The 26,711-nt window shown below is 37.0% G+C and overlaps 1 protein-coding gene across 1 annotated transcript in view; it reads left to right on the top strand.

Annotated features, from left to right (window-relative positions):
* The window catches only part of LOC150108782 (UV-stimulated scaffold protein A-like), a 223,168-nt gene that overhangs the window by 17,217 nt on the left and 179,240 nt on the right, over positions 1-26,711 (top strand). Inside the window, exon 2 of the mRNA XM_090414211.1 lies at positions 21,412-21,539. Coding sequence (XP_090270337.1) covers positions 21,421-21,539 — 119 coding nt within the window. The 5' untranslated portion in view covers positions 21,412-21,420. The remainder of the gene's footprint in view (positions 1-21,411; positions 21,540-26,711) is intronic.

Genomic DNA, 26,711 nt, shown 5'->3' with positions numbered 1-26,711 from the left:
CCATATTGATTATGATTAGTTGTGTAAAAGGATATTGTATTTAAATAGCTATTTAAGCGTTTTGTTATCAGAATTTCAATAACCTTTGAGATTGTGGATAGTATAGATATTGGTCTGTAATTTTTGATTTCATTTCTATTTCCTCCTTTAAATAACGGTACAACTGAAGCAGTCTTTAGGTGTTCTATAAATTTACCATGTTCAAAGGATTTATTAATGATATTTGTAAAGAATTGTAATTTATGCTTAATGATAATGTTTATCTTTTATCTTTTTAACATTTATGTTGTCACATCCCACTCTTTTCCTTTTACACTCTTCACTTCATCTTTGTTTACTGCATGCAGATACATGGAATTTTTAATCCACGGAAGGTGACTGACATACTGTGCCCTTTCTGCAGGTCGAAAACAAAACTACCATAGTTGGTAAAGTGGTTGTTTATTTTGTTAAGTATATCATTGATATCATTGCCCTCTTGGAATTCTCGCGTTTTCTGTTTTGTGTTACCTATTATCATATTGACCAACCTCCATTCTTTATTTTTTTATCATTACAACAAGAAAGAAATTTCGATAGCAGATTTTATTCTTTTGCCTGTTTTATTTTTTCCTTTAGATGTTTAACGAAATTGTTATAGTCATATTCAAAATTTAAATTGTATGGATTTTTTTATGCTTATAGTAGAGCTTCTCTTTTGTCTTTATCATATTTTTTAGTTCATCTGTTATCCAGTGTGTGTGAACGTCCTTTTTTTGTAGTAACTGTTTTATGATATTGCGATTTACTGTCTGCATATTTAATCATTTTGATAAATTCATCATCATCATCATTATTATTATTATTATTATTATTACGGGCGACTCCAGGGAGTCCTTGGACTCATCGAGGGAGGCCCTAAACATCATGTCCTCACAACTATATACCTCTATATACCGCACAATATACTGTGACATTCTCACAGTATCTATCATACCTTGCCTTGAACTCACTCACTATCCTAGCACCCACAACAGGCTCCGGCAGCTTATTCCACTCATTTATCACTCTAAAAGTAAAGAACCCAGCTCTAACACCCCTGCTAACCACACTCTTGCCCAGCTTCCATAGGTGTCCCCTGGTTCTCCCACCACCAGTCCTGATCTCGAAAATATCCTCTGAGTTAATCCTATAGAAACCCTTTAGCAATTTGAATGTCCCAATCATATCTCCCCTTTTCCGCCTATCAACTAATTTCTGCTACCCACAAATCTTCAACCTGTTCTCATATGGTTCATTCCATAGACCTGCTATCATCTTAGTCACTCGCCTCTGGATCCTCTCCACCTCCTCCCCATCAAGAAGGAACCTAGGTGACCAAATCTGGGCACCGTAGTTGAGATGAGGTCTTATTAAAGCTTGGTACAGAGGTACAATAACTTGCTTGTCTCTGCTCATCAAGGTATTTTTCAACAACCAAGTGAGTTGATGAGCTGATTTAACTACTTTTGCAATGTGCCCCCTGAACTTCATCTCCCTATCCACCAACACTCCCAAGTCCCTGGCCTCATCAATCTCCTGGAGTACAGTTCCACCAATGTGGTATACTGCTGCTAATCTTTTCACCCCAAAATGCATAACCTTACATTTTGTCACATTAAATTGACATCCATTCTCCTTAGCCCAGAACTCCAATCTATCCAAGTTGTCCTGCAAGATTTTGACATCTTCTGCATTCACTATTGCCCTACCCAACTTTGCATCATCAGCGAACAAATGAACTATTCCTCTTAGATCCTTCCCTATATCGTTAATGAATTAAACAGCAGTGGTCCAAGAACAGAACCCTGCGGCACACCACTAGTCACAGGCCGTCTTTTGGACTCAACTCCTGAATAAACTACTCTTCGATATCTCTCCCTCAACCACTCACCTATCCATCTCACCAATCCTAAATCCATTCCCATATGTTGTAGTTTACGGATTAGAATTCCATGTGGTATCCTGTCAAATGCCTTTGCCAGGTCCAGCAGTATCACTGTAAACCCATTACCCTTATCCAGTTCAGCCGTCACCGTGTTATAAAACTTGAGCAAGTTACTGAGGCATGATCTACCCTTCACAAAGCCATGCTGTCCCCCGTACAGTATCTCATTTTCATCAATCCATTCCTGTATTTTTCCCTTGACTACTTTCTCCAAGACTTTGACAACGACTCCTGATATGTTGATCGGTCGGTACTTTGCAACCGTAGTCATGGATCCTCGTTTATGCAGTGGAACTATTTTCCCCTCTTTCCACACCTTCGGGACTAAACCAGACCCGAGACTCAGATTAAACAACATGGTCAAGGGCACTGATAATTTTTTAGCCGCTTCATGCAAGACCCGTGCCAGTATACCATCCAATCCCACAGAGGTATTCACATTAAGGTTCTGTAATAGACTATTCATCTCCACTTCATTCATCACAATTCCCTTATAAACTAATGGTTCCTTCATTTTTTCATATGTCGCCACCTGGATGATATACTTTTGCAAAGTGCTCGCTCAGTAACTCCACTATATCGACTGATTGAGTGACCTCCTTACCATCGTTATTCCTTAAAATCGTTTTGCCATGTACAGTTTTTTCTTGCTTGCAGCATATTGAAAGAACTGTTGGGGATTCTCTTTAGCTTGCATAGCTAGTTTCCTTTCCTAATCCGGTTTTGCTTTTTTTACCACACTCGTTACCCTTCTTGCCTGCACTTTATACCATTCGTGTGCCTGCAGGTCACCTCTTTCTTTAAATTCCCTCTACAGTTGTTTATTTTTTTGCAGTTCAGGCTTAATGGTGTTATTCATCCATTTAACCCCTACTTGTTTTACTATTCTGATCCTAGGTATACAATCAGCCATAACCTCCTGCAAATGCTCCTTGACCACTTCCCATGCTCTATCGACATCCAGCCCTTGCAGTTGTACATGTCATGGCACTGATCCAAGCAATCTCCTAAGCTTGTCATACTTGCGAGCACGGTAATTCCACATATACCCTGTCTTAATCGAAAATTCCACACCTTTAGCCACCTCCCAGGTCAAGACCTTATGATCACTCTCACCAATAGGTGGCAATATGGTCATATTCATTGCAGTCAAATTCTGAGATGCTATTACCAGGTCAAGCACTCTCACACCCCTAGTATTTTCAATTACATGCTGTCTCAGATAGTTATCCCTTAATAATTGAATAAAATACATTTCCTTCCTTACATGTGTCCTCTCTACCTTCCAATCAGTGTTACCATAGTTGAAAACTCTCCTTCCACTCATTTCATCAATTTGTTTATGCATACCATCTCCACCATCTATTCCATCACCTGGTCTATAGCAGCACCCAAATAACTGATTTGTGTCTAATAAGTCAGTTTGTGGCAGTTGATAATGTTTTATGTATCTTTCAAATTTATTATAATTGGTGCCAATTACAAATTTATTTTGACTACCTGTGCAACTCATGTTAACACTATCAGGTATAGATAGTTGCAAAAAGTATTGAATGGTGATCTGTTATATTACTAATGTAGATTGCAGTGGATACCTCATAAGCCATTCTGTTTCTTACGAACATTTGATCAATGCAACTAGTCGAGTTGTGCACTTCTCTAGTATTGCCATTGATGCAAGCAAGAAACACATGAGTAGATCATATATTTTTATATTCTTCAGTTTTATTCTTACTCTTATATAGGTCCAAATTTATATTCCCCACTAGCATGACATTGTCATATTTTAAGGTTGTTAAGACATTATTTAGCTCTTAGAATAGCAATTATAAGTATATTCATTGCTGTATTGTAAATCATTACAGTTTCAGCACTTTGCAATTTTAATTCCATAAATTAAGAGTGCCCATACATTTTTATTAACTTCGAATGAATTTCTTTTGGCGTTAAACCTTCTTTTACAAAGTATTTTATAACCGCACGATACTCAATTTTATCCATTTCAAGGGATACAGACAACACTTTTGCTTCAGATAGCTGTATAAAATACTACTTGATGGAATGACTTGCAATTTCATGTGGATGCTTACAACAGATGTACTAACTTGGAAAAAAAAAATCTTGCCGATAGTGTTGCCATCTATGGTCGAGAACTTTTCAGACCACCCTCCTACACAAAAACTCCTACCACCACCCAACACAAAAACTAGGGATCGTGAATACACTAAAATACAGAGCTTTGGAGAATTGCTCCAATGAACAAGCACTTAAAGATGAATTAAAAGTTATCAAATGGTTACAGCTAAAATACTATCAATGAAATTCTGTACAAATCCTCACTTAAAAACAAAAATAAACAAGACTATAATAAAACTGTAACCATTCCATATATTAAAGAGCTATCAGACAAAATAAAAAAAAAAAAAAAAATCAGCTAACGCCTATTTGTTCCCATATAGGGAGTAGGTGGGGCCGTTTACCCTATCTAACTTTTGGAGACTGAGTGGGCAGTTCAATCTCCACAGGTAGCCAATCTGAGAGATAGCTTGCCCAAGGCTATCACTGATTCATCGGTATGCAGTGAAGAAGGCGGCAAGCTAGTGCTGCCATCTCGTGCTCCCTAATCCTAACACAATGTTTTTAATGTCTGAAAATAGTGTGGGTTCGACGGTCGATTTTCTTGAGTTTATGGGATGAAAAAGCCGAGTTTCCTGGAGAAAAAACCCGTTAGCCCGTGCCAGAGATTGACTAACTCGTGAACCGAGTTAGTCAATCTCTGAAAAAAAGGCTTGGAAAAATTTCCTCTCGTTGGCGACTTGATCAGAACCACCAAATGCGGTTAAGCATCGTTACTACTAAAATATAACGTTAAAGCCACCTTTAAACCTCCTGCAAAATTAAAGAACTTACTCAACTCATGCAAGGATCCACTCCCTCTGCTGGCCCTGCCCTGAACACTTTACATAGAATTGACTTTAAAAGTACCAGTTGTTTACATCACATCAAAACATATTTGATGCACACAGCCTAGTTATCAAGAATACAAGTTTCATCATAAAGATGTGCAAAATTCACTGGAGAGAGGACACAAGAAAAAAGAAAAGTCATTACTCTTCTTGTTGATAGTAATATCTTCACATTGGTTCAGGATACAAGAGTATAATGGCTTGAAATAGAATAGTAATCGTCACTTAGTTTTAGGCATGATTAAAATGAAAATTATATCAACAAGGAAATTAAAAAAAAAAAAAAATTCAAGTCGAGCAACTTTTGCAGGTGAACTGTAGGCTTAACTATACAAATACTGTCAAACTCGGTTATAACAAGCACCAGAGGACTGACAAAAGTTCCTTCTTTTAATCATTACTCATTCTATCGGTGATGAGTTAAATCTATCTCTTATTTTTTTTTTTAAATTCTCTATAACTTGATAAAAAAAATTGATTAAAAAAAGAAGTATTAGAGAGAAAAAATAATATAATTACATACCTAGATATTATTTGAATGAATGTACTTGTATAAACTACAATACACTTAATATTACACAATTTATTTTTCCATAATTTTAAAACCATACATTTAATACCAAACACAGTTCATTTCTCTATAATTAATGCTAATTAATAATAAATCAGTACTAATCAATATCAGTACTAGTATCAATCTTCTTCCTCTACGCGTTTATCCTGCTTCCAATGCAGGGTCCACGTGTTACATTTTGATGCGATTTTTTGCTAGTCTTCCCCAACCAGCCTGTCACCGAGCCTGTTGCTGGGGATCAGTACTAGTATCAAAAAAAAAAAAAAAAAAAAAAAAAAAAAAAAAAAAAAAAAAAAAATCAGCTAACGCCTTTTTATTCCCGTATACTGGAGTAGGCGAGGCCATTTAGCCCTATCTAACTTTTGAAGACTGAGTGGGCAGTTCAATCTCCGCTGGTACCAATCAGAGATAGATGGCCCAAGGCTATCACTAATTAAGCAGTACACAGTGAAGAGAGACAGCTCAAATGTGCTGCCATCTCGTGGTCCCTAACCCTAACACAATATATTTAATGTCTGAAATAATGTGGATTCTACGGTCGATTTTCTTGAGTTTACGGGATGAAAAACCAGAGTTTCCTGGAGGAAAAACCCCCTTGCCCATGCCAGAGATTGACTAACTTGGGAACTGGTCGAAAAAAGGCTTAGAAAAATTTTCTCTAGTCGCCGACTAGACTCGAAACCAAGTCTTCCTTCGTGCGGCCAAGCGCCGTGGTGTGCAAACGCCACATCCACTGAGCTACACAGGCTCTCATGTATCAATACAAATGAATAATAAATCAACACTAGTTAATCTCATCCTCCTTTTCCCTCTTTTTTTACCTTGCAGCGTCGAGGGTTTATTAATCATCGGACCTCAAACGATTCACAAGGTAAGGGTCAGCCCTGCTCCTTGGTGTATCCTGTGTCCATAGTGTTGAGTTCTCAAGGCCGGCTTGCCTGCTTTGTGGGATGAAAAACCCCGCAAAGTTTTTTCCCCAGGATAAACTGGGAAAAACCCTACTGTCCATGCCCAAGACTGCCTAACTTGGCTATGGCTGAGGAAGATCCTTCGGTTCCTCACGTCATCGACAGGAATCGAACCTAGGACACTCCTTCCCCAGGCATATGGTTGTGAAGCGCACAACCACTAGGCTAGCCATGTGGACAAACTAGTTAATGATAAACACAATATCAGTTATCTAGCCAACCATTGTTATATATAAAATTGGTGCTTCCAAATTGTTTAGCAAATTTTTCTGCTTGAGCATAAAGTTCAGATCTATTAAGGATCTAGTGGTGTAGTGAACCATTGAAGCAATGCTTCATTGGCATTTGTAAGCTTACACTTTCTAAATTTCTTTTCTTTTTGTTTATTTCAGTTATTTTGTTTTCCACTGTTGATATGTAAACATCTTTATTCTTTATAGTGTTGGTACTATTGAAGAGGATAAAAAAAGCCTTTTTTACACACCTCGACATTTTTTGCACCACATTCTAACTTACAAATTATGTGAACTGAGGCACTTACTTTTAGTAGAGGTGTTTCTGATGGAACGGTTCATTTTTAACTGATTTTACAGTCATGGCAGTGTTTGGATAAAGTGGAGGGCAGAGACTAGATAATGGAGGTTCCCAAGTGCAAGATTAGGTTATAAGCTGGCCCATAATTCAATGCAAGTGGTCATAAAAGTAGTAAGTCACTTCTTTCCTTTTTGTCCATTCCCAAAACTACCTAAGCAATTAAAAATGTTTGCATAGTTACCAAAGTTTGTTCAGTATATCTGTCTAGTATGCTTGTTATAAAAGTGAGCAATTACGTGGGAATATGCATAAATTAAAATCATTACGGGGTTTTGCTCATTACAGCCATGATCTTGTTATTTCCTTGCTTGTTACACCAAAGGTCAACTGTATTAAAATTGAAAGAGTGTAAAAACAAGGACCAAACCTTGGAGTGACAAACTACAGAAAACTTTATTTGATTCAGTAAGGGAGCATTTGATGAAGTTGTCTGCAGGGGTGGAAAAATTGGATCCCCATGGTGAATGCAAGAAGTTAAAGATGCGGTCCTGGGAAAGGAAAAATCATATAAAAATTCCCATCAAGTTGGTAGATGCCCTAATTGAATGCAGTTTAAAATGTGTAGAATTAGCTTAAGAGAAGTGATGATAAGATTTGGTAAGAATATTATTATTATTATTACGGGCGACTCCAGGAAGTCCTTGGACTCATCGAGGGGTGGCCCTAAACATCATGTCTATATAACTATTTGGCATTCTCACAGTATCTATCATACCTTACCTTGAACTCATTCACTGTCATAGCACCCACAACAGACTTTGGCAGCTTATTCCACTCATCACTCTAAAAGTAAAGAATCCAGCTCTAACACCCTTGCTAACCACACTCTTGCCCAGCTTCCATAGATGTCCCCTAGTTCTCCCACCACCAGTCCTGATCACAAAAATATCCCCTGAATTAATCCTATAGAAACCCTTCAGCAATTTGAATGTCTCAATCATATCCCCCCTCTTCCACCTATCAACCAATTTCTGCAATTATGGAATATAGAAGATAAATATCAGGGTGGTGGCAAAATGTTCCGAAAATTATTGAAAAAAACTTAGTAATAAAGGAAGGAGTACAGAAAAGTAATCAGACTTGATAAAGGTGATGTGAAAACTGAAATTAAGGATATTCTGGATATCTGGTATAATTACTTTGAAAGACTGTTAAATGAAACAATCAATGATAGAAAACCGGTAGAAATTATTCAAGAGTAATGCAATCAGGAGTATATATATATATATATCAGTACTTGATGCAGAAAAAGCTATCAAAAGTTTGAAATATAGAAAAACAGCTGGAGAAGATATTTGTTTAGAAATGCTTAATATGCAAGGATAAATAATATGCAAGTTTCACAGTAGCTACAGCTGCTACACTGCAAAATTCAGAAAGCTTGTTCAGAAGGTTGAATTCTGGATGATTGGAGTAGAGCTCTTATAGTTCCCATCTATAAAAATACTACCAGCTGTCAGAATTTCCTATGTTGTGATTTATACAAGCATTCTTGAGAGGAGGCTAAGAAAAATTATGCAAAACCAACTTGGAGAACAAACTGGGCTCATTTGAAGTAGAAGTTGTCAAGTTCAGATGTTCACCTTCTGACAAGTAGTTGAGAGAGAGCATGGAAATATAAGGATATATGTTTATTATTATTATTATTAATAACATCTCACCTCCATGGAGTCAGAGACTCATCATGGGAGGTATACACTCTTGCACACAATGCTCATCCAACCGTGCCTTAAACTGATTCAATGTATCTACATTCACAACAACACACTCAGGCAATTCATTTCACTCACCAATCACTCTCCACGCAAAGAACCTGCTCCTCACTCCTCTGCTACACCCTCCTATACATTTTCCAACGATGGCCTCTTGTTCTACCCCCTCTCCCATTCTGTGAAAAATCTCTTCCATGTTGTTATCATTGGTGATAACAGCTGCTGACTAGATTATGTCTCAATCATATCCTCCTTATTCCTGCTATTCACAAGGTTGCAATTTACATTATCTCAATCTGTCCTTGTGCGCCACATTTCAAATACCACTGACCACCTTTGTGAATCTTCTATGGACCCTTTTCAACATATCCTCATCACCATGAAAACCCAGAGACCAAATCTGTCGACACTAATCCATATGAGGCCTGATCAAGGCCTTATGCAATGGCATCATAACCTCTTATTTCTGCATATTAGCGTCCTCCACATCATTGCTATTATCCGATGTGACATTTTGAGTTTTAAGTTTTCTAGATCCCAAAAAGACAAGATGCTATGAGAAAATATGTTCAGGTTCAGAACACTAAAGTTATATGGGATAAATGAAACATTACGTAGTCCATACTTAAGTTGAGTCAACAGTTAGAATTGTAAGAATTACAGAAAAGTAGGTTTGATGTAAAATCAGGTGTGTGTGACAAGGATGCACTCTCTTTCCACTTATTCCTCATGGCATAATGGCACTAATGCCACTAACCTTAGGTCTTTGCTTTGTGCAGATGTAGTACTAAACAAGTGTGGGGAAAATCTCCAGAATTCTTTAATTTAATTGAATAATAGATGTAACAAATTTGACTTGAAAATTAGCAATAAAAAGACAATTGTGAAAATAGGCAGGAACATGGATAACTTCAGCTACATTCTCAGCTGGAAAACCTAGAGAACATGTAAAATATTTCAGCTCTTTAGGCACAATTTTTTTATCATTGATCAATACCCTATTCAGCATGAAATTTCATCATTTGTAGCCAATACAGAATACAGTTTGCCTGTTTATACCTTTGATTCTTTGCAGCATGTGAGGTGAGATGAGACGTTAGGTCAGAAGCTGTAGTTAGTTCTTTACGTTCCTTAAAAGTTATGTTCAGGTCTTCTCTGAATTATCTAGTTTTAACTCTTAAGCACCTCGATAGGTTCCTTGACTACCTGTTCGCTCTTTTACTAAACACGAATGGCTCCAAGCACCTAACACCAAATCTATTTAAGTGTAATTTCCATAATGCTATCTATTATGGGACAAGAAATGCATTATTCCATTTGCATTCCATCTCCTTTCTTAGCTTTGCTGATAGCTATGAAGATTTTCCAATCCCACTAGCTACTATTTGTATTATGAGGTACTTGTTGATGCTGTGAAATTTCTGTCATCACTGAAGTATTATGTTTTATTCTCTACTATTTCCATATTTCCTGTCTCTCACTCTCATCTCTTTCATGCCTATATCACTGCCATGCACTCTTCCACTTCCATTGATACTCACATTGTTTTTTCTTGCATGCTTTGAAAATCTTGTTCGCATTCAAAACCTTATTCTTTTTTTCTGTCTGCCTAATTTGCATATTTTTGCCAGATTCTCATGTTATCCTTTCCTTTTCCCCCACAAACTACTCACATTTGCAAATGAATATATACATCACATTTCACAAAACTACTCATATTAAAGCTTTACTCAACAGAAAAATCAAAAACTATGGCCTTTAAAGGCCAAGATCCAGCAAGAACTAAAATAGTAATAGATAACAAGATCTTAGAACAGGTGAATTCATTTAACTACCTAGGATGTATGATCACATATGAAAAAGATATAAACACAAAAATTGCAAAATATTTAAAAATAACAGGAGTAATTAACTTTATATTTAAACCAAACCTAGTTCAAAAACAAACCAGACTAAAAGTATACAATACATTAGCCCCACCAGTCTTAATGTATGGAAGTGAAATCTGGACAATAAAACAAAAAGACAAACAAAGATTAACAACAGCAGAAATGAAGTTTATGAGAAAAACTGCAAAGTATACCCTATTTGATCACAAAAGAAACGAAGAAATTATGAAAGAATTAAACCAAGAACCAGTAATAGAAAAAAATTAAAAAATATAAACATAAATGGTTGGAACACGTTCAAAGAATGAAAACAGAAAGATTACCAAAACAAGCTTTAAGTACAAGCCATTAGGAAAAAGAAAATCAGGACGTCCTCTTAAACGATTCGACGATGACTTCTAAGGCCGGAACAGACCATGCTAGGCCTAAATCCTTAATACGCGTGATGATGATGATGATTAAAGCTTTACTGATAGCTAACTGACTCTGTTCTTATTTCTCTACATTTGCTAACTACCTCAATAATTAAATACCTTACCAGTTAAAATTCCAACAATTAAACATTCTTATCAAAACTTCAAAAATATGATTTCTTCTTTTCTAGGACCTCATCTTTAACTTCTTGAGCCCATCATGAAGTTCTGATTTTTTTGTATATATAAATTATAATTTTATAAAATAATATACATGTTGCTGATTGAATTGGCCTCCCTAGTGAGTCTACTGACTCCATGGAAGTTATTGTAATAATGGTATTCAACATTATAACTAATAATTAAGGAATTGACAACATACACAAGAAATATAAATTAAATCAACTTTAATATATACTTTCCGATATTTTGGCAACGTCACGTTGCCATCTTCTTGGGAACTTAAAATAAAGACAAGTGCATGCAAGTACTACATAACAGCAAATGAGAAACGAAGTGAGGAAGCTACCATTTTCCTAAAATCCTGATGGTGCCCCCTAGCGGTCTATATTGGTAGTTCTTGGCCTTTGTGCTGAAGTTCTTCTGATAAATGTTTCCCAAATTTGGGGCAGTCTCATGCATCCAAATTTGTTGAAGTTTGGCATGTTCCTAAGGGCTGAGGCTGATTCCATGAATAGTCTTTCATATTTGAACTTGCTGCGGTGTAATACTGAGGCTTTCTTCCACCTTATTCTGTGGCGAATATCTAGAGCATCGTCTACAAGCCCAGAGTGGCTGTACTGGTGAAATCGGATGTAGTCCTTGTGCTCTGAGATTCTGATATTTGCTGCCCTGCCTGTTTGGCCAAAGTAAGACAATTTACATCTGCAAGGGACCTGGTATACACCAGGTAGGTCTAGGGGAAGTGGTTGGTCTTTAGTGGAGCGGATAAGGGATGCCAATTTTCTATATGGTCTCTAACACGTGGTCAGGTCATGTTTTTTTAGGATTTTGTTGATTTTTTCCGAAGTGCCTCAGATGTAGGGAATGGTGATAGATTTAGAGTAATTTTTTTTGTGAAGGGGGGGGGGAAGTGGGTTGTGGATAACTGGTTTAAGTATTTTTTGGATTTTTTTTTTTTTTGGTGGGGGAGGGTAGCCATTTGCTGAGAATGTGTCAAGGATGTGATTTAGTTCAGTGGTTAGGGCTTGATCATTTGAACAGATTAGTTTTGCCCTGTTGAATAGTGTCTTAATAACTCCATACTGTTGTGAGGGGTGGTGATGGGGTTATTGGTGAATGTATCTGCCTGTATGGGTGGGTTTTCTATAAACTGAGAAAACCAAGGTTCCATCAGGTTGGTGTGTGACTAGTGTGTCTAGGAAGGGGAGGTTATTGTTTTTCTCTTTTTCCAGGGTGAACTTGATTCTAGGGTGTTGGTTGTTTAAGTGTGTTAGGAAGGAGAGGAGTGAATCCGGGCCATGTGGCCAAATAGCGAACACATCATCAATGTAGCGAAGCCATATTGTAGGTTTTTGTGGGGCTGAGTTTAAGGCTTTCTCTTCAAAAGCCTCCATAAAGAAGTTGGCCAAGGGTGGGGAAAGTGGTGAACCTATGGCTGTCCCCTCTATCTGTTTGTAGAATTTTTCCTGCCAAACAAAATAGCCTGAGTTCATTGTGAACTGAAATAGGGCCGAGATATCGGGAGGAAATTTAGCTTGGATTAGCTCTAAGGTTTCTTTGAGGGGGACATTTGTGAATAAGGAGAAGATGTCAAACTGACCATTCATTATGTTGGAGTGTAAGGTTTTGAAAACGGTAGCTTCCTCACTTCATTTCTCATTTGCTGTTATGTAGTACTTGCGTGCACTTGTCTTTATTTTAAGTTCCCAAGAAGATGGCAACGTGACGTTGCCGAAATATCGGAAAGTATATATTAAAATTGATTTAATTTATATTTCTAGTGTACGCTGTCAATGCCTTAATTATTAGTTATCATGTTTAACCAGCATATAAGCCTTTCTACAAGGTATTCAACATTGCAGCTGCCAGAGTGGTGTAAGGCTGGGAGACAATGTTAACACATTGTCTCCCAGTTAACGCCACCTACCACCATTTAAAGACTATATCATTTGTAGCATAGTTGATGATTTCATAGTTTTCTACACTTGTGGTATGTACCAATCCCATTGTTTAAAAATGTGGCAGGTGAGGGATAGTAATGTGACGTATGTATCTAAAATGTAGGCAGTGGGATGCACAGAGACACAAGTATTTCAATCTCAGCATTTAGCAGCACAGATAATGCTTCGGAAACATGAATGTCGATTTGTGAATACCAGTAGCATGATAAAAGGTGAAGAGAATTTGAAAGATCTATATATCGATTTGACTTTGGGCATTGTGGAAGAGAGAGAGAGATGGCCATAATTTATGTGAATGTCAGTTGAAAGCAGGATGTGTGGAGAAAGAAATGGAACTGCTGAGAAAAGGGATGGAAGGCATGAAGACTAAGTTGAGGAGGGTGAATGATGATTAGGAGGCTGGAGTGAGTCTAATTAGTGTGAAGAGAATGAGAGTAGATGTGAGAGAGAACAAGGAAGAAAAGGTGAAAAAATGAGAGATGGGAAGAGTGGAAACAGAAAAAAAGTTGAGAAAGTGTAGAAGCAAGGAACAGAGAGAGTGAGAGAAAGAGAGATGAGTGTGAGGAGAGAAAGGAGAGTGTGTGTTTGGAAGCAGAAAGAGTCAGGGATGCCAATGAGGGAAGAATGAATGAATCTGTTCAGAATATCATGTGTAGAGATTTGATGATTTGGGGTGTGTATAGTAGAGTGGAAGAGGAGTGCTTCCCAGGCAGAATGATAATGTAGCAATGAAGTGAGGTGAAAATGTAGAGGAGATTATATTATTAATAGTTGATATGATGACCTGAGAAGTAGCGTGGATCGTGTAACGAGAGATATCAGATTGATGTTGGAGATAGCACAGAAATGTTTCAGAGGGAATGCAGTGAGTGTGTAGCCCAATGATAATACAAAGTGAAGGAGAAGAGCAGTGACGATGATGAATGAGATGATAGCAAGAACATGTAGAAAAAAAGGTATGGAATTTGTTGATGCAAGCAGTACATTTGCAGATAGCAGAGAACTATATGCAAAATATGAATTACATTTAAATGCAGAAGGATGCAGGCATTTGGAAAGACTGTTAGTTTTTGTGAAAGTGAGTGTGTTAGTGCAGTGAAACTGGAAAAACCAGGGTTTTCCATCCTGGTTTTTCAATAGTGATAACATCTTGTGGGAATACCTGCTTGAGAAATGAAAGGCATACACTATATTGCAGAGCAAAATGTAATATGGACAAGGTAATAAATGTAATAAGAATACAGGCAATGTTCTGGTTTTTCTATATACAAATGCTAGAAGCATTAAGAATAAAGGGAATGAGTTTGTGGCATTGATTGCCTCTCCAAAGATTGTTGTATCAGTGAAACTTGCTTAATTGAGGAAGATGTTTTAACAAGAATAGAAATCATGGGGTATAGCATATTTCAGCAGGATAGGGATGGTAAATGTAGTGGTGGAGTTTTAGTCATGGTAAGAGATGAATTGTGTCCTCTTAGGGTGAAATAACAGTGATGGCTTTGAGAGTATGTGGTTTGAAATAGATTTTATAAGACAAGATATTTAATTTAATGTCGCTGAATATAAAAAAATATAAATGGTAATCAGCATGAAAAGTTTAGGCAACTTAGTTTGGCAAGTGATTATTATTGGGACTTGAACTATAGCAATATAAACTGTGCAGAGGAGGCAGCATGCGGTACTAAGGGAACTGGATTTTTGGATTGCTGTGGGACCACTGTCTTAGATATCATGTGGTGGACAGAACACGACAACAGTTTTGAATTTAGTCATAGCATCAAAGGGACTCATTGTCACTGAGATGTCATACTTTCCCCATGTTGGTGGAGTGATCATGTATGATTTCGAAGATGAATAGGCACATAGAAGTATCAAAGCAGAAGGAATTTATGTGGAATTATAAATTATAAGGCTGGCAACTATCATTGACTTCGAAACCAGTATGCAGCAATACAATGAATAAAATAATTTGAAGAAAGAGAGATCAGTAGTGCATGGAAGATTCATCATCAAATTACTGACATTTACCCTCATTTACCCTGTACAGGATGTGATAGTACTACATGAAAAATTTACATCATTACTAACTTCTTACCTACAATTTTCTGCCAAATCAATCTGTTACCTGTCAAAGCTACAGCATTGTCAGATCTTATATTTATATATCTATCTTCTAAGGCACTTTATACTGTATCAATCCCCCTATATCTTGGTCTTCCTCTGGGTCTTTTTCCTGCCAACCTGGCAGAGAATACTCATTTGGCTAATCCTTCCTCGCCCATTCTGTTTAAGTAACCATACCACCTTAGATTAGCTCTGCAAATGCATTCCTGGATGCTGACAATGTCAAGTTCTTTCCTAATATCCTCATTTTTAATATGATATTGCTATTGATGCCATCTGTTCATGCTCCTAATCTTTCTCAGAACTCTCATATCTGTAGTCTCTAGTCTTTGGTCAAGTGTTTTACTTTTGACCCAGCTGTCAGATCCATAAGTTAAAATTGGTTTGAACACTGTCTTGTATACAGCTAATTTAGTGTTCCGACTAATTTCTTTCTTATTCCATATAAATTTATTCAGTTGACTTCCTACCATACCAGCTTTGTTGATTCTGTTGTCTATTTCCATATATAATTTACCATCTTCAGTAAAAATCGTGCCTAAGTACCTGAAATGTTTTACTTGTTCTATAGGTTCTCCATTCACAATGCAGCTGATATTTTCAATGCTTCTGCCTATTTTCATTATCTTTGTCTTGTTATTGCTGACTTTCATACCATATCTATCACAACAGTTATTCAATTTACTCAGGGAATGTAGCAGACTTGTAGCGGATTTATTTAGAAGTATAACATCATCCGCATAAAGCAAGGAACTGATCTTAACATCTCCAATTTTGATATCAGGTTTAATACCACTTTCCTTCATAATGTAATTCTTATAGATAATGAATAACAGAGGCGATAATGTACATCCTTGTCTCACACCAGATTTAACATTAAACCATCTCCCTGTACTTCCTTCAATTCTAACTGCTGACTTACAACTCAAATAAAGACTAAGTATTCCTTGATATAATGCCCCACTGACACCATACAACTGTAGTGTTTTGAATAGCTTCTCTCTTGGCACCTTGTCATATGCTTTTTCCAGATCTACAAAACTTAAATACAGATCTTTGTTATATTCCCGTGACTATTCAACTATTTGTCGTAAAGTGAATATCTGATCCTGACAGTCTCTATTTGGCCTGAATCCTGCTTGTTCCTCACCAAGCTTCTCTTCCACAATCCTTCTCAACCATTTCTCAAGTATACTGGCATAAATCTTACCAGGAACACTCAGTAGAGAAATACCTCTGTAATTCTCACAATCAGTTTTATTTCCCTTTTTATATATGGGTACTATGAGAGCTCTACTCCAATCATCTGGAATTCGTCCTTCTGTCCAGGCCCTCTGAACTATGCAGTGTAGCCACTGTAAAACTTTTATACCTCCATACTTGAGCATTTCTGGTCTAATATCATCTACTCCAGCTGCCTTTCCACATTTCAGACTTTTGATGGCTTTTTCTACTTCAAGCATTTATATGTATTCCTGATTGCATACCTGGTCAGTGTTTTTTTATCACTGTGCTCTCATCACTACTAGTTTCATTTAGCAATTTTCTGAAGTAATTACTCCATACTTCAAGGATATCTTTTTCTCCAGTTTTCATATCACCTTTATTATCTCTAATTCCTTTTACAGCACTCTTTCCTCCATTTCTGAGCTTCTTCAACAACCTCCAGAATATCTTGCCAGCTTCTTGATATTTATTTTCTATGTTCTTACCAAAGTCTTCCCATGACTTTTGTTTAGTTAGTTTTACACAGTGTTTAGCTTTCTTACATTTGTCTCTGTATTCTCTAAGAGCACAAGCTGACTTATTTGCCAGGAACTATTGATGTGCTTTCTTCTTTTCCTTCACTGCCTCTTTAATTTCCTATGTTCACCAGGGAGTTCTGATTTTTCAATCCTTGCAGACAACCTCACCACATGCCTCTCTGGCAGAATCAACCCATGTTTCCTTCAGAGCTTGCCACTGAATCTCCAAGGTTTGATTCCTGTTCCCAGACTCTTTCATTTTATCTTGAATAATGTTTGTATATTTTAGCGTACAGTTCACGTCTGAGAGCTGCTCAACTTTTATTCGCTTTCAAACTTTCTTACATGTTCTTCTTTTCAATATGAAATTCAATTTTATCCTGCTTAAGACTAAATGGTGATCACTTCCAATTTCAAATCCTCTGTGCACCTAGTGTTCTGCACCAGAGAGAAAACATCACTATCAGCAATAACATAGTCAATGAGACTTTCCTTATTCCTTGCCTCTTTTCTCCATGTGAATTTGTGCACATTTTTATGTTGAAACATGGTGTTAGTAATAACCAGTCCATGTCCTGAGCAGAAATCCAACAAGTATTTTCCATTATTATTAGGTTTGCTCTTTTCTCCTAATTTTCCCCCAAAATTTTTTTTTGTCTGACATTCATTTCCTACTCTGCTACTTAGATCCCCAACAAGGACCAACTTTTCATTTTTCATTGTGTCAGATGCTTTTTCTAAAGCCTCAAAAATTTCCTCCATTTCTACCATAGGAGAGCCTTCTGTGGAACCATAGGCACAAATAAGTCTCATTGTCCAGTTCCCCATTCTGATATTAGCCCACATCACTCTACTTGAAATTGCCTGCCATTCAAGAAGATTAGCCTGGTATTTAGTGTTGAATACTATGGCTAATCCTTCTTTTCCTTGATTGTTATTGCCTGAATATAACATTTTGTATTTATTGCTCAGAAAGATCTCACCAGTTTTGGTCTTTTTTGTTTCAGTCACCCCTGTTATGTCGATCTGGTACTTATCTAATTCCTCAGCTAGCTCCATTTCTTTGCCATTCAGGCTTCTTACGTTGATAGTACCGATCTTTAACTCTGGTGATGTTGAGTTGGGGTTTGTTTTCAGATTTGTTCCAGTAGCTGACTTTTCGCTGTTAGCCCTGGTTCCCTGGCGAAAACAACGGGGGCCTTGTTTAACCGGGCGACGCCCCAGCCGGCATGAAATTTTGTCATGTTGTACCATCATTTTTTATTTTGGTTTAACCAATAAGAATACAATTTGGTCGGCTAAATCCCAAATTGCCAGCCCATCCTCGTTCGTTCAGTATTAAAGTAGATACCCAACAGGGTGCACCACGAGAAGGTGAGGATTGGACATTCGGTTAGAAGCCCTGGTCAGTTCTCCACATTCCTTTAATGGCTATGTGGAGGTCTCCTCTAAGTTATACAGCTTTGACCCTTAAGCACCCCATGCATGGAAGATTATTATTATTATTTTGCACCTCCAGTGAGTACAAAGACTCATCGAGAGAGGGCATCCACTCTAGGACTCTGTCTCCACTACTCACAATCCACCAACTGACCACAACTACATCAACGCTATCTATCGCCGACCACCACCACTGGTATTTCCAAAGACAATCACAAACATCTATGCCCACGGTGGGATTCAAACCCGCAGCCTTTTGGCCGAGGATCAGATACACTGACACTGACCACCTGGAGGTGTCAAATTATTATTTGACACCTCCAGGTGGTCCAAAGACTCATCGAGGGAGGGCACCTACTCTGCAACTCTCTGTCTCCATCACTCAACTTCATCATCTACACCAATGCCATCTACTGTCCACCACCATCACTATTATTTTCACAGACAATCACAAACATCCATGACCACAGCAGGATTCGAACCTGCAGCATTTTGGCTGGAGAGCGGATACATTAACCACTCGGCCAATCAGGCCGTCTCAGAAATCATCACTACTCTGCAACTCTCCGTCTCCACCACTCAAATCCACCAGCTACAACGAACCGCATCATTTTCATACTCCACACCAGCACCGACCACCACTAATATTTTCACAAACATCCATGCCCACTGCGGGATACAAGATACTTGATAGAAAATTGACAGCAATGACAGATTGTATATTTTGAGTGAGGAAAAAGCGATTTGCAGTCAAATGGATGACTAGAGAAATTAAGTAGCAATTTCAGATGAAAAAGAGATTATGGAATATATATGAAGAGAGAGAGGTGGAGATCTTTTGAATGAAGAATATAAGGCTCAGGCTAGGGAAGTGACTAGTTTTATGAGGAGTGAAGAATCGAGCAGACTAGTACTGCAATCAAAGGAGAATCGCAAAGAGTTTTTTAGCTATGTGATGAGCAGAAGGAAAGGTGATGGGGAATGGGATTGATTACCTTGCTGAATGGAGATAGGACTCGGGTGACCAATGCAGATGACATAGTTGAGCTATTTAATTATCACCTTATTAGTGTTCCATCCTGGTACAGCAGACTTTATCCCTGGAGGAATAAGGAAGGATGAGCTGTTAAAAGTAAATGAACATGATGCAGTCTAAATACTGAGTACTTAAAATGTCACTGAGGCAGGGTGACTAGATGGAATTTATCCCTGTGTTTTAAGGGGATATGCAATAGAACTGCCATTGATGTGGCTGTTTCTTGCAACAGGCCCAATTCCTGGAGAGTAGAAACAGGATAAGATGGTGCTAGTTCATAAAAGTTGCAGCATAAAGATAGAGTGGAGGTATCAAACTATAGATCTCTGTTTGTATTTCTTCTGTAATTGGTAAGAACTTGTATACTGAATTGGGCAGATGAAGTGATATTATTTATGCCGACCAGCATGGATTTGTTAACGGGGTGCTCTTGTTTTAGTAATCTTACCTTTTTATAATAGCATAACAAGAACAGTGGATAATGGCTTACACTGTCATTGTTTTGGATTTTGAAGGCATCAATATCCAAATAACTTGATATCCAAACCCATTAAGTTGCAACATATAGGTTTGGATATCAGGTTGATGGATTGGGTTGGTAACTGGCTTTCTGATAGATATCAGAGTTGTATATGGGGGAGCATTATCAGGTGGTAGGATAGGTTATAAGTGGAGTTCCACAGGGTTCAGTACTGGGACCATTACTATTCGTTTATATTTATTTACATAAATAAATATTTATGTAAATAAAGATAAATAAAATAAATATTTACATATTTATTTGGGGACTGCAGGGTGCTATTCAGTTGTTTGCAGATGATGTGAAGCTTGGGAAGGTTATTAGTAATAGCGCTGATATTTTGGTTCTTCAGTAGGATTTGAACAAGCTGGAAAGGCAGGCAAATGAATTGGAATGCCAGTTTAATGAAATTGAATGTCAGGTTTTTGAATTTGGGATCCACAGATAGGATGCTTTATATTCAGTGGAGTTATACTGGAAGACGTGAAGGAAACAAGCCATCTTGGGGTGATTATAGATACAAATTTGAAGTTCAGAAGATATATTGCAAAGGTTGTGAAAACATCTCACGGAATGCTGCAATATTAAGGAGGACATTGACCATGAAAGACAAAAGGGTGGTTCCATTGTATAAAAGCTTTGATCAGACCACATCTGAATTTTCCTGCTCAGATCTGGTCACCAGCATTTGAAGGGGATGAAGTTGGACTGCTATAGAGACAGATAAAAAATGATATCATGGCTGTACAATATTGGTTATGATGATAGACGGAGGACATGCAGACTACACAGTTTGGTGGATAGAACTTAAAGGAGGAGATATAATTGAAGCTGGAGTGATTTTTCATATGATGACAATAAGGAAGGCACAAGAAAAAGGAGCTAACCTGAAAGTTGCAAAAGAAAATAGTGAAAGAAGTAAACTTTTTTCCATGGAGAGTGGTAGGAGTAAGGAATGCATTGCCTGAGAAAGTAATGAAAGTGCATATGATGGATGAGTTTAAGGAGTGGCACAGTAGATTTTGTGTTGACTATCATTGACCTCTCATGATGAGTCTTATGATGCTATTGATGGCAAGAGAATAATAATAAACAATAATGATATCCATTTCCTATTCTGTGTTGATCTTCAACAAAGAACCAACATTTCCTCTTTCATGAGTTGTCCTTTATAATCTTGTTAAGTAAGTTTTTATTGTCATTTAAATTCTCTATTCTTTTAATAACTATTTAGTTTAGATTTTTTAGTGTGTGGTGTTTAAAATTTATTGTTTGTATTTTGAGAAAACGTTTATGGAACTTATTTAATATGGATTTCAGTAGACAAAAATGGCTGGTTTGGATGTAGTTCAGTGTAATGAACTTTCAAAGTCTATTGATGCCTTGACAACAAGTGGTAAAAAAGTTTTACATGAAGAAACTATGAAGAAAGTGAAAAACATTTGCAAGTATGTAAAATATTTGAATTCATAAATGATAATTTATTCCACTTCTATAGGTTACATTGGTTACAATTAGCAGTAATTAGAATATAAGTTAAAAGGGAAGACATTGGAAGCATATGCATATTAAATAATATTTCCATTTTACATCTGTAAATTATATACATGTATATAATTATATACATGCACACAAATATATCCATAGAAACTAATATATTTTTTCATTTTGTTTTTATATCTGCATGTGCTATGTTATGCATGTATTAATTATATATTTAGAAACCTGCACAATTTTTTAGAAAACTGAAAATATAACATGCTGTAATGTTCATCATGTTGTTAGTTGTTGCATAAGTTATGCATGTTCAGCATGTTGGATGTTGTTTCAAGAATATTGAAAACAGATGGCTATTGTGAAGCTCTTTTCAATATTTTTGATTAAAGTTGAGCATCATCATCATTATTATTTTATAATAAGTTTAGTTTAATCCTTTATCCAAGTGTAAGCAAACGAAGTTTGCACCTGAAAGTATCTTCAGGACTGGGGTAAGGTAGTACAACACCGGGCAACTCGTTGCAAAGGTGGAGAAAGCTCTCATCACTCCTATCTCAGTATCTCCCATAATGCAAAGCACATCTCCTTGTGGATATGTGTAATGGTATGCATTAAGGCAAGGGCCACTACCCATACCGGTTTCGACCTTTATTGAGGTCTGGTCAGTGGGAGCCAGGCCCAGTAGTGAAGACACCAAGGCAGAAGCAATGAGAGGTCATCCCAACCTATAGGAGTTGCCAAAGGGTGTACAACCTTATTAAATTACTCCTGATTCAGAGAAAGATGTTGAGAGTTTATTTATCACTTGGTTAGACTATAATAAATTTAGTTTAATCCTTTATCCAAGTGTGAGCAAACAAAGTTTGTGCCTAAAAGTATCTTCAGGACTGGGGTAAGGTAGTACAACACTGGGAAACTCATTGCAAAGGTGGAGAAAGCTCTCATCACTCTTATCTCAGTATCTCCCATAATGCAAAGCACATAATGCAAAACAAACACAAAGGAGATGTGCTTTGCATTATGGGAGATACTGAGATAGGAGTGTTGTTAGCTTGCTCAACCTTTGCAACGAGTTGCCTGGTGTTGTACTACCTTATCCCAGTCCTGAAGATACTTTCAGGCGCAAACTTTGTTTGCTCACACTTGGATAAAGGATTAAACTAAACTTATTATAGTCTTACCAAGTGAAAAATAAACTCTCAATATTATTATATAGTATCTCCATGGTGTCTGAAGACTTATCATGGGAGACCGAAACTAACTATTATACACAAAAACCTATCATACTGCTCCTTAAATGCATTTACTGTCAAGAAACTCGCAACTCTGGTATTTCATTCATTCATTCATCACACTCCATGCAAAAAAAAGTCTGGTCTGCACACCCATACTAACCACATTCTTACACAATTTCCACAAATGACCCTTAGTTCTCTGACTACTTGTCATATATTGAAAAATTCCTTTGCATCAATTTTATAAATCTCCTTTAATTTAATATCTTAAAAGTATCTATCATGTCCCCAATTTTCCACTTATCAACTAAACTTTGTAACTCACACACCTTAAGCTTATCCTAATAGAGCGCATTCCACAGACCTGTCATCAGCTTAGTCACTCATCTCTCACCAACCAATTATAATTGGTCAGTTTATTATTATTATTATGTGACACCTCCAAGGAGTCCAAAGACTCATTGAGGGAGGGCACCTACTCCACAATTCTGTCACTACGCAATCCATCAACTACAGCAAACCGCATCATCTCCAACAATGGCATCTAGTGTCTGCCACCACTAGTATTTTCACAGACAATCACAAACATCCATCTCCACGGCAGGATTCGAACCTGCAGCCTTTTGGCTGGAGAGCCAAAAGGCTGAAAATTCGAATCTTGGTCAACCAGGCTGGCATTATCTTATCCATACTCCTTGAAATTTTATTTTACTGCATGTTTGAATCTGTTGCTCATTTATTCTTAAATTTAATAAATTAGGATATACTAGCAGGCCCTCTTTGCCAAGCCAGAGGGTGGGAGGCCACGTGGAAGGCCTAGGACTCGCTGGATAGATTATATCCAGAACCTTGGGTGGACACGTTTGGGAGTCCCACCAGAACACATGAGCTTGGTGTCGGAGGATCGTGACCATTGGAAGTTCCTCTTGCAGCTGCTACCCCTACAATCCAGTTAGGAAAGGTGGGCCTTGAAGATGAATGAATACTAGTTTGCTTTTTTTTTTAAAAAAAAAATCATATATTTAGCAGACAGATTTATAATCATATTGTTATAAATAATTCATTCATGGAGCATCTAAATTATAGTATTTGCTTCACCAACCAGCACCCTAAAATCTTTTATGAAAGAGATATTTTCTGTGTACATAACCAGTCACACTGTAACTTCTGGAAAATGCTGTCATTAATACTGGAGGATTGCCAGACATGCAGAATTTTCTATTAATAGATTGGGATGTACTATTTTGGGCCAACAACTCATTCCCAGAAAACTTCTACTTTTTAAGGGACCTGGAAAGAAAAAAGTTTCAAACTGGACACATCAACTGAATACGACTCAAGAAATGACTATTAGAGTACGATTTTGGGACATGGAATACAAGAATATTATCTAAAGACAGGAGCACTTAAAACACTTATATCAGAAATTTATCGATACAAATTAAAATTAGTGGCAGTACAAGAAACAGTCTTGAACAAGATGAATCAGAACAGAAAATTTACAATTTTCTCAAGTGGGAAAGAATTGGGAAAACGTGAATTTGAGTAGCATTTATAGTATATAGAGACATTAAAGAGAGTGGTTTTATATTTTAGACCTTGAATGAAAGGTTGTGTGCAGATGCTTATGCACCAACAGAAGAAAAGGAAGATATGGAAAAACTGGATTTCTTCTGCAAAATGGAGAAGTTGTATGATTCATCTATCTAATAACATCAAAATGATTATTGGAGATATGTACAGGAAGATTATAAAGGAACAATTGGAAAACACAGGCTACATATGCACTCTTATTTTATTGGAGAGAAACTGATAGATTTTGCTATAAGTAAAAATATGGTTATATCTTCTACATGCTTTCCTCATAAAGACATCCATAAAAGTACATCAATATCCCTAGATAGTACAATATTTAATAAAAATGATCGTACACTTTTAGATAAAAAATCATCATCACAAACCACGGGCACACTGCCTGTTGGTGTCCAATGCCTCCTTCACTATCTTCTTCCACCTTTCTTGGTCCAGTGCACAGTGTTGCAGTTTCTGTAAACCCATTCCACACCAGTCCTTTGTGTCGTCTATCCGTTCTCTGTAGATCATACAGATAGATCTTCTGTTTACACTATCCATAATATCAAACTTGAATGGCTCTATCTTCTGATCCTGACTTATTTTGCTGATGTGTCTAAATAATTGCAGCTTCTGTTGTATAATCTTCTGCATTAACCATGCTACTGGCCAGGACGTATATATACGTCCACATTTCCATGGATGTGAAGTGCATGTTAAAATTGTAATACCATTGATATTACATTGAAATTAATGATGGATACGAAGCTTTTGAGGATGCGTATTTGATCTTTAATGGCCGGTAAGGTGGTTAAATTCTCCTTTGGTTGTCTTCCAATAGAGCTCTTTGGGATTTTCTGTACCCATCCATTCTTAGAATCATCCTGTAACAAGTTCTTTCAAATGCCAAAATTCTTTTTCTTGATTCCTTATTTATTAGACACATTTCAGATCTGTACAGTACACTGCAAAAGATGCATGTTTCTAGTACTCTTAATTTCCTTTGCAGGCTGATCGCTTTACTCTTCCAGATGTTATCCATGGCATTCAGACCCTTTACAATCCTGATCTTTATTTCTTTTTTACAGTCCAAGTCATATTACTTCCCAAATATGTGAATTGTTCTACATTTTCTGTATCAATTCCATCCACTTGTATCTTTTGTTTCATGTTCTTCTCACCAAATACCACTGTCTTTGTTTTTTCCAAGTTCATAACAAGTCAAAATCTCTTCCCTTCCTCATTGAACAGTTTCAATGTGTTTTGTAGTTCTCTTTCGTCGTCTTCAGTAATAACAATGTCATTTTCGAATCTCAGATTGTTAATTCTCATCCCGTATACTACTGATATTCCTTTTGCATCTTCTTTCATTTTGTCTATTGCTCTTTCTAAATGTGTGATGAAAATGGTTAGTGATATTGGGACCCCCCTGTCTAGTGCCTCTGCTTGTTCTAAACCATTTCCCCAGATCCTCAATTTTAACTTCCCACTGCATTCTTATAAACATCTTTTAATATACCTATTAGTTTTCTGTCAATTCCATAGGATTCTAGTACTGCTAATGTCACTTTCTGGTCGATACTGTCAAATGCCTTCTGAAAATCAACAAAGCAATTACATATGTTTTTGTTTTTTCTCCTAGCTTTCTCTACTGTTAACCACATTGTCAAAATCAGTTGAATTGTACTTCTATCTTTCCTAAACCCTGCTTACTCATCTGCAAGCTGTTTCCAGTTGTGTTCTCAATCTTTTCTCCAGTGATATCATTACCAGGACTCTTGTGTTTTAACCATCCTATTACTTTTTCTATCTCCTCTTAAAATGTCCATATCATGCCCATTACCTGTTGGTGGTATCTGCTTCAATTCTTCAGTTAGTTTCCTAACGCTATCTAAATCTAGTTTTTCATCATATAACTCACTACAGTATCTTGTCCACTGCGGTACAGTTTTATCTTAATTCATCAATACTTTGCCTTTTTCATCTTAATTGTGACCTGTTATGGTTACCACCTTCTATTAATGGTTCTAACCATTTTGTACACCTCCCTAGTTTTCGGCTCTCTATAGTGCTGTTCTATATTGTTGCATTGAACTTCTAACCATTTCATCTTATTCATTCTGACTGCTTTTTTTCACCTCATTACACTTTCTTCTATATCATCAATCTATATCATCTCAAATTCCTAGACAAGATGAGATTTCTCTTCTCAAAATTACCTTGACATCAGGCCTCTCCTGGCATAAACACATCACAGCCATTGCATCCTCAGCTTCTCAAAAACTAGGATTTCTCTTTAGCACAAGACGTTACTTT

The sequence above is a fragment of the Typopeltis vanoorti genome, chromosome 2 (assembly GCF_054136105.1).
Source record: "Typopeltis vanoorti isolate ZY-2024b chromosome 2, IOZ_Tvanoo_1.0, whole genome shotgun sequence".
Classification (NCBI taxonomy): Eukaryota; Metazoa; Arthropoda; class Arachnida; order Uropygi; family Thelyphonidae; genus Typopeltis; species Typopeltis vanoorti.
Note: the sequence above shows the minus strand (reverse complement) of the source record. Positions and strands in the feature narration are given on the sequence as shown.